The sequence below is a fragment of the Pteropus vampyrus genome, unplaced genomic scaffold (assembly GCF_000151845.1).
Source record: "Pteropus vampyrus isolate Shadow unplaced genomic scaffold, Pvam_2.0 Scaffold18, whole genome shotgun sequence".
Taxonomy (NCBI): Eukaryota; Metazoa; Chordata; class Mammalia; order Chiroptera; family Pteropodidae; genus Pteropus; species Pteropus vampyrus.
In genome coordinates, this window is record NW_011888799.1 from 884,912 (window position 1) to 894,705 (window position 9,794).

The 9,794-nt window shown below is 43.7% G+C and overlaps 1 protein-coding gene across 3 annotated transcripts in view; it reads right to left on the reverse strand.

Moving 5' to 3' along the window:
• Positions 1 to 3,390: 3,390 nt before the first annotated feature.
• TMEM217 (transmembrane protein 217) overlaps positions 3,391 to 9,794 on the reverse strand; it is a 49,397-nt gene continuing 42,993 nt past the window's right edge. For 2 of the 3 annotated variants that reach the window (XM_023527545.1, XM_023527544.1), the window contains exon 2: positions 3,391 to 4,174. In XM_023527545.1, the coding sequence (XP_023383313.1) occupies positions 3,593 to 4,147 (555 nt within the window). In that variant the 5' untranslated portion in view covers positions 4,148 to 4,174 and the 3' untranslated portion in view covers positions 3,391 to 3,592. The remainder of the gene's footprint in view (positions 4,175 to 9,794) is intronic. The other variant, XM_011354821.2, reaches the window with a different exon arrangement.

Sequence of the window (9,794 nt, forward strand, 5' to 3'; positions counted from 1 at the left end):
CGGCCCATCCATCGTAACCACCGGTTACAGAACACAAGGAACCACAGGCCATTCTATTCTGCTCAGGATCTGGGTCCACAAATATTCGCTATGTGCTGGGAGTTGTTCTAGGCGTGGGGAAAACAGCAATGAAGAAAATATGGTGCCCATAGTTTTGAGGGATGGGGAGGTAAGTCAGGTGATAATACGTGTTATGAAAAAGTAAAGCAGGTTAAGTGGGTTAGAGAAGAATGAGATGGTGGGCGGCTGGTTCACATAGGTTGGTAGGGAAGGCTTCTCTGAAGACTTCTGAGCAGACATCTGAAAGAAACAAAAGAAGAAGCCAGTGGGTATCTAGAGTAAGATCATTCCAGGCTGAAAAAAAAAAAACAAAACCAACCAAACAGCAAGTACAAAGGTCCTGAAGCTGGAGTGTGCTCGGTGTATAAGAGGAACTACAAGGAGGCCAGTGTGGCTGGAGCAGGAGGGAGGACCAAATGGTTAGAAAGGAGACTGGCAGGGGGACAGGTAACTGGATCACTTAGCACCCAGCATGACATGCTAAGTACTCAGGGTTTTTACTGAGTGTGGTCGGGAGCCCTTGCAGAACATGAGTAGTGGGGTAGAGGAGAGATATGAGCTGACGAAGGTTTCAACAGGATCCCTTTGGCTGCTGGCTAGAGAATTAACTGTAGAGGGAATAGAGTGGCATTGAGGAGACCGGTTAGGACACTGCTATTGCAATAGCTTATATAAAAATAGTGACGGCTTGAGGTAGTATGGTGGCAGCGGAGGTGATGAGAAATGGTAGATCTGAATCTGTAGTACAGATAAAGATGATGGGATTTGTTGGGGATTGGATAAAAGCTGAGAGAGACACTTGGGTCTTTGACCTGAGCAAATGGAGGGTAGAGATGGAAAAGACTGGGAGTTAGGGCAGGTCTATGGGAGAAAACCATGAGTGAGAATTAGTGGGCACTAATGTAGAGATGTTACATGGACTAGTTATCAATGGCTGTGTAGCAGATGACTCCCAAACTCAGCAGCTTAAGAGAACGCGCTTTTATTTTGTGGGTCAGGAACCCAGGCACTGCCTGCATAGATCCTCTGGCTGCAGTCCAGGTGTTTGGCCGGGGCTGTGGTCACCTCAAGACTTGACGGGGGGGAAGATCTGTTTTCCAAGCTCACTTATATGGCTGTTGGTAGAATTCAGGTCCTGGGGGCTGTTGGCCAGAGACGTCATTGCCTGGCCATGCGGGCCATCATGATGCTCCCAACACGGCTTCTGGCTTCCCTCAGAGAGAGCCAGCAACACGGAAGTCACGGTCTTTTTGTATCCTAATCTTAGAGGTGACATCGTGTCACCTTTGCTGTGCTTTCTTTGTTAGAAGAGTCACTAGGTTCAGCCCAGATTAAGGGGAGGTGATGAGTGTGAACATCAGTGGGCAGGCATCGTTAGCAACCGTGCCGTAGGCGCCTACTACCGCAAGGAAGCAATTGGGTCAAGTGCACAGTTTAGGGGAGAGGTCCAGGCTGGAGATGTCATACAGGGATTATGGCAATGGGCCTGAGTGAGGAGAGCTGGCAGTGACTGAGACAGAGGAGAGAAGTGGACACAGGACTGAACCGGGAGTACTGCAATGTTTGGAGGTCAGGGAGATGAGGGAGAGCCTGCAAAGGCGATGAAGGGAGAAAGCCAGCCAGGTAGGTGGAGAATGGAGAGTGGCAGCCCTGGTGGTGAACTGTTGGCCAAGAAAGAAAACTGCAGGACAGAGAGTATGAAGATAACCTTACTCAGTGGAATGAAGGGGTTTCTAGAGAGAATGGGAAGCCAGGAAGTGGAGGCAGATGCAAACACTTTTGAGAAGTCTTGTATTTGAACATCCTAAGTTTTCCTGTGCCAAGAAACTCTTAGCTGAGCTGATACTTGGAACTCTGCTTCTCCCTCCACCTCTTCTATACACTGGTCTCCAGTCTCCCAGCCTCCCCACTGACACCCCAGGTGAGATGGGGTATCAGAACCCTGAAGTCTGCTCAGGTTCTATTTTTTGTTTCAACCAGTCACAAATCACAACCAGTCAAGGCACACCTTGTGATACTAGGGCGGGGACCCACACTGTTAGTTCTCAGTCATCAGCTTGAGGCTCCCTAAATCCCAAATCAGCCATCCCTAGAGGATCTAAACTAAGCAAAAGCTTATTGCTGACTGCCATCTGGTGGTCATTTTGGGAACTGATCTGGATCCAAATCTATCCCTCCCAGCGTGGTGAGAAGTATTCAGTGAATTGTTAGAATGGTACCCCGCACTTATTAAGTGTTCAGTAGAAGTGGACTACTGTCATTACGCTCATGGTTTGGGGTAGTGTGGTAAATACAGTGTCCCTTGACTTCATTTTCAACATTTTTTTGAAGGAAAAGGAAATATCCTAAAAGGAGGTCCTTCTTTTTATCTTGGTAAGAGAATGCTTCAGGGAACCAAGTAGGACATTCCTGTATGAAGTCAGATGATCTAGATTCAAATCCTGCTTTTGCTACTATGTGACTTTGATAACATCCCTTAAGCATCTTGAGTCTCAGTTTCATCAAACCATAAAATGGAAACATTAGGATTAAAACCATACAAGGTGGTGAGTGTAAAGGGCTCTCAGTAAAAAGATGCTCTTCATTAGTTAACAGTAGTGATATACCAGCTCTCAACGCTGGGCTGTATTGCCTTAAAATAATCATTTTCAACTGGGGGCAACTTTCCCCCCAGGGGACATTTAGCCATGAGATATTTTTAGTTGTCACAAGGGTGAGGGATGCTAGTGGCAGAGGTCAGGGATGCTGCTAAACATCCTACGATGCACAGAACGGCCCCCTTACAAGACAGAATTATCCAGTCCAAAATGTTAAGATTGCTTAAGTTGAGAAATTTTGGAGCTTTTTTGAAGGGGATTCTTCTTGCCATGTTATGAACCAACACGAGGTACTGCTTTCAGAAAAGTACAAGGAAAGCAGACTGATGCATGATGCTGGAAAGGAGTTCTTTCAATGGTTCCACACAGGAGTAAAACAAGGCCCCATATTACTGTGCCCTCCCATATAGTAGCTACGAGCCAGCCAAATGTGGCTACTGACGTTGAAGTAAATTAAAATGGAATCGAATTTTAAAATTGATTCCTGGGTTGTAATAGCCACATTCCAAGTGCTCAATAGCCACCTGTAGCTAGTGCTCAGTGCAGAGACAGAGCATATCTATCCACACAGAAAATTCTATTGGATGGCACTGCTCTAAAAGGACTCAGCAGAACCAGGCATCTGTGGGCAATCCACAACAGAAAAATTAGAAACTGAAGACATGCAGAGAGGAGGGGACCATGAGACAAAAGCATACACCTATGAGATGAGTAAGTAAGCTCAAAAGCAGTATATAATTCAAAGCTAAAACAAGTCACAGACACACACAGGCAGAATAATTGATCCATACAACGCCCCTCCCGCCAGCATTCTTAAATGCACAAGCTCGAGAACCCCCCAAAAAGCAAGCAGAATCAACCGAGGGCAAGCAGGGAAAGGGAGACTCCATCATTGGGGAGCGCTGTCCCCCTCTCTCTCGTCTTCCTGGCACGGTTCAGTTTAACTTGTGCCACAACGTTCCCAGCCCGACGGCTGGCCATGAGTCTATCGTGCTGATGGAGGAGCACCTGCGACGGCCTGTCTTGCTGGAAGTCTTGGGGTCCTTGTAAAGGATGTACATATAATGGATGATAAAGGGCAGAAAGAATAAGTGCAGGAACATGCGGGAGATCTGGAAAATCAAGTGCAGGTAACTCAGCTCCTTGAAATATTCTTTGAGGTTACTGTTCATGAGCAGGACTGCGGAGAAGCAGATGAGCTCGTAGGTGACGATCCACACGGAATAGCACAGCAACCCCATGTAGTTGTTCTTGTGGACACAATAGAGGAGCAAGGCGCTGACCATGATGGTGATGCTGGATAGACTGATGCTGATGATATTCTTGTTCCTTATGACCCAAGAGCTTATCCCAACCTTCATGTCCTTGTAGATGTAGAAGTGATCCTCTAAGTCAAAGAGGACAATCTCGTTCAAGTCAAAGATGAGGAACTGGATGGTATTGAGGATAGAAAAGATGCCCCCCCAAAGGGAGAACATCCTGTTATTCATGTTATCCTTGTTTCACCAGAGGAGCTCCTGCAGAAAAAAAATCGTGGACATATATATCTGACAAATTGACAGAGCCAGCCCTAGACTAATTCCCCAAGCCACTAGATATAAATGGAACAGGCCATGGCCTGGACGGGGACATAGGGTCTGGTCCTTGCTCTGACCTAACTAGCTATGGGTGACCAGCATTGGGAATGAGGGCATTGCTGGTTTGGGATACTCCTCAGGTAGCTTCTAGGTCTGCTGTTCCAGCTGCAGCTGTGCTTTAAGGTGGCAAAAAGGGTGCTCCTGTGGGTGTCAGGCTCGTGGGAGTTAGGAAGCTCCTCCATCTGGAATAATGATAGAGTCAGTTCTGGGCTTCTCTCTGGGACATTTGTCTCTCTGAAGTCAGAAGACTAGCATGGCTCCTTCAAAGGCCTGGAATCATCCCTGACCCTCCCCCAGACACCCTGTCTGTCCTTCCAAGTCCCCAGTAAGGGAATTTCCCTGCTTTACTCCCTGGGTCTGACCCAGTTTTGTCCCAAAGTCAGGGTTCGGCCAGCCGTGAGTAGAATGGGGGAAAGTTTATGGATCGAACTCACTATCTTCTCTGCCTACGGCCAAGGTGCCTTAATGATAAATCACCATTGAAGAGATGAAGACCCAGCAAGCAGACCTCCAGCTGCAACCTGGGTTACATCTGAATTTTGGAGGCTGGCTCCAACCATGGGGAGGTGCCTAGGGCACAAGCAGACCCTGCCTAGGGCATGTTTACTACAGAGGGCCCAAAGCTGGGATAGGCTGGGCCCCGGTGCAAACATCCTTCTCAGCCCCTCTTAACCACCATTTTACCTCCTGTCTCTATGAATGTGACAACTCTAAGTACCTCATAAAAGTGGAATTATACAGTATTTGTCCTTTCGTGTCTGGCATATTTCACTTAGCACAGTGTTTTCAAGGTTCATCCCAAATATTCTCATACCTTATTCCCCGTTATCCTCCCTACACTGTGTGACTCCAAAGTTTAGTTCTTGATACACAAACCTCTTGCTGCACCCCAGGCCCTGACGGGTCCCAGGTGGGGTGGGAGAGGCAGTGCTGGCCAGTGACTAGGTGCACTGATACTTCCCTGTCCCCACCAACTAAGCCTCAACTTGCGCCTGCTCACAGAGCAGCTTCTAGAGCAGCCACGACCCACGGGTGCCCTCCTGCACCAACATAAAATAGGGCCCCAAACTACACAGGCTTATTGTTGTGGTTTAAGCCTGTGTTGCAGATTTCAAGGCAACGTCTTTATAAATCCTATTGTTTCCTCATCCCTGCTGTCCCAGCCTTGGTTTTGGCCCTGTCACCTCCTTCCTGGGTCACTCTAATAACCACATAACTTCTCTTTCTATCTCCTGTCAAGTTCCTCTGGTGCATTCTAGTCATTCAATGTTCACTCAACAAACATCTACTGAGCACCTACTATGTGCCGGGGACTGAGTTTGGTACTGGAGATACACAGGTAAGCATTCTAGTGAGGAAACTACAATGCAAGGTAATAAATGCTGTGGAGAAGGTGGTCCAGTATCCTCAAGATGTAACAACAAGATCTAACCTGCAATGAGGATCAGGAGAGGCTTCTCTAGAAGAGGCAATTCTTGAGATTGTGTCTTAAAGGGTGTGGATATTAACTGGACAGAAAAGGGAGGAGCTTCACCGCTGGCAAAGTAGACAACATGCAGGTAGGCACAGAAAAAGCTAAAACCCATTTCAGAAATAGCAAGTTTGGTGTGGCTTGAGCAGAGGGGTAGGCTACATGGGTTGTCGGGGACCAGAAAAGGAAGAGGCCTTCCCTGCTACCTGCCACTTGCTACGTGAACGTTTCTCTGGAAGGCAATGGGGAAACCTGAGGGTCTCGAGGGTGTGTGTTTTTGTGAGAAACATGATCTGATTTGCATTTTAGGAAAATATTTCTTGCTGCTGTGGGTACCATGGATCAGAAAGGGGGTGAGAGTAGGGGTAGGCAGAATAGTAGAGAGGCAGTTGAAGAAAATGGGGTGAAGCAAGGTAACAGAAGGATGTTGGGGGGTGCTTTTGCACTTGGAGGTTGGGACTGTGGGAGAAGGAGTCTGGAATGAGCAGCTGCGTGGAGGGTGGTGCATTCACTGAGGTGGGGAGCATGGAGGCAAAAGCACATTAGGGAAGATGAGGATGAGGACAGCTTGGGAAATGGTGTATCTGAGTTCCCCTGGGACATCCAAAAAGACATGTCTACTATGAGGTCACCTCCAATGACCCAGAACTCAGAGAGAATCTGAGCCTTTATTTTTGAAGTATAGCTTTGCTGGATATAGGAATCTTGGTTAACAGTGAGTTTTTGAAATCATTTCAAATATGTTATCCTGCCATCTAGACGCTATTGTTTTTACTGGGAAACCAGCTATTAATTTTATTGGGATTCCCTTGTAAGTGATGAGTCATTTTTTCCTTGCTGCTTTCAACATTTCTTCTTGCTTTTTACTTGAGCACTTTTATTATGCAGTGTCTGTTTGTGGATCCTCTGAATTTATCCTAATTGAAGTTTGTTGAGCTTACTGGTTGTAGGTTAGAGTTTTTCAATAAATTTGGGAACTTTTCAACCATTATTTCTTCAAATATTTTTTCTGTTCCTTTCTCTCCTCTCCTTCCAATATTTCCACTATGCATAGTTTGGTTGATATGCTTAATAATGTTCCACATTTCTCTGAGACTTTACTTATTTTTCTTCATCTTTTTTCTCTCTGTTCTTTAGACTGCATAACCACTGTCATTTACCTTCGAGTTCACTAATTCTTTCCTCTGCCAGTTCAAATCTACTGTTGAACCTCTCCAGTGGATTCTCCATTTTAGCTATCATACTTTTCAACTCACGAATTTCTATTTGGTTCTTTTTTATAATTTCTATTTATTGCTATTTTCTATTTGATGTGACATTGCCATTATATTTACTTTACTTCTTTGATCATGGTTTCCTTTAGTCATTTAAATATATTTGTAATGGCTATTTTAAAGATTTTTTTCCTGTTAAATCTGATATCTTGTCACTCTCACAGGCAATTTCTGTTGCCTGCTTTTTTTCTGGTGTATGGGTCATACTTTCCTGTTTCTTTGCATGTCTTATAATTTTTTTGTTTTAAACTAGGCATTTTAGATAATATATTGTAGCAACTCTGGGTACAGAGACACCCCAACCGTCCACCAGGCTCGTTATTGTTATTTGCCTGTTTACTCATTTAGCAAATGTCTGGATTATTTTAGAATTAAATCCATCCCTGCCCTAAACCCAACACTGCACAGTATGAAGACTCTGATGTTGCTTCCCGGGGAGGTGCAGATTTGGGTATGCCCACAGTCACTCTAGGATGATGGTGGTTTTGGCAGAGCTCTTTTCCCTCTTTCCCTGACCATACCCAAGCTGTTAAGGTCCATAAATGCTCTATTATTTTCATACATGTCCTGGACCATAGATTGTTCTAGGGACTAATCCAAAGTTGGGCTCCTTTGAAGGAATAGCTCCAGAAGTCAATGTTTGATATTTGTTTTGTTCCCAGGAGGGCTTCTCCCACTTGTTTCTTTCCTTGATTCTCTTCTGAAAACCAGTTGGCCTACAGTTTAGCCTGTATCTTCATTGGTTCTACAAATCTCCTCCCAATTGCCTTTTGCCACAAACTTCATTATTTTTTAAAGTGCCTTTAGGCTTGAATTTCTCCACACTCTTGTAAATGAAACCAGTTCCTTTGGAAAGAGATTGCAGACTCTCTGTTTTATGGCCTAATGCCCTAGCCAGACCTCTGGGCCACGTCTCTGGAGCCATGGTGGAAACAATCATGAACTTCTGTCTTAGGAGTGTTCTGTGTGAAAGCTTGAGGTCTTCTTGGATTGCCTCCCCTGAAATTGGAGCCACCACCTTACAGCTGGGACGAGGGCAAGTGGGGCTCCCAGTACTCTCAGCAGAGCCACATCTAACATAGTGCCTCTACCTCATGAGTGGGGACTGAGAAGCATAAAAGCGCCCCCACCTTTTAGCCATAGCAACAGGTACTTGGGCATAGGGTGCAAAATGCCAATATTCTGTTCCTTCTGGAAAGAAAACTCTGACTGAGGATGGGGGGAAGGGAGCCCTTGTCCTTGGCTGCACCGTCTGGAGTAGAGTTTCTGCCTGACTGAGTTGGGGAAGGGGAGGGAGGAAGTAGTCTTGGTTTAAATAACACAGAACCTCACTTTTCTTACAAAATATTCATTGATTTTCTTGAATAGATGTTTCTTCATTTGCTGTATGCCCTAGGACCCTTTCTAGAGGATTTATAGGGGGGTGTGTGTGTGTGTGTGTGTGTTAATAATTTTCACTAGTTTCACCGGGGAGCAGGTTCTCATGCTATCATACCAGAAGTTGATCTTCCCACAATGTTTGTTGACATACACTTGGCTTTTAAAAAATGCAATGTATTTGAATGAAACTTAAAACATAAATTTGAAAGAAGAAAGAAAGGAGGGAAAATGGAAGAGAAGTTTTATCATTTATCTAGGCATGACTATTAGCTCCTCATTTTAATCCAAAAGAAAGCAATACCTCTTACAAGTTTGACAATTATACCTCAATCAGATTTAAAAAAAAAAAAAAGCAAAGCCTAAGGATTAAGGATCAGTGAACCCTAGTGCCTATCATGTTTTAATATGTCATAAATGCTTTGTGAAATATTGTCTTATCTCTTTGTCATATATTTAAATCATACTCATCTTTCAAGACACACCTAGTCTCATCTCCTTATTGAAGTCATTTGTGACTACTGCAATCCTGACTTCTTATGCAGACTTCTTATCACAACCTCTCTTTTAAAAATTCCTATAACATTTATAGTTTTTTATTCACCTTAGTTTTCACAAATAAAAATATTGCAATTTTCTCCTTTTTAAGAAAGAAAAATCTGAAATTAGAAATATAAAAAGAGAATCAATGTGAATTAAGAAAAAACATGCATCAACTTCTCATATCATCTATTTATTTGGGTGCACTACAGTAAAGGTTGTCTATTACAATATTTAAAACACTTTGTCAGGTACAAAGCCCATAAATGCCCTAGTTGGGCTAAAATCAAGCACCCTCATTTAAATTTCAATGTGTACTGTGCTATGTTTATCTCTTTTAGAAGTAATTCCTAAATCTTGGTTTGCATGGATGTCAGGGTTTGTGAAACATATTTTAGGTAATTTCAGGAAGTTATAAAACATGGTTAGTAGAGAAGATAGTTATAGTTCATAAATTGTTCCTACTGTCAATCATATATACCTTAAGATATAAATGAACTTATGATAAACTCATTAGTTTATATTTTTCCTTTTCTTATCCCCACCTTGGGCTAGATAATTTGGTTTACTATCAATAAAAATTCAAAGCTGGAGGCATCACTCTGCCTGACTTTAAATTATATTACAAAGCAACAGTAATCAAAATGGCATGGTATTGGCAGGAAAACAGACTCACAGACCAGTGGAACAGAATTGAGAGTCCAGAAGTAAGTCCATGTTTATATGGGCAAATAATTTTCAACAAAAGAGCCAAAAACATACAATGGAGAAATGAAAGCCTCTTCAATAAATGGTGCTAGGAAAACTGGAAAGCCACTTGCAAAAAAATGAAACTAGG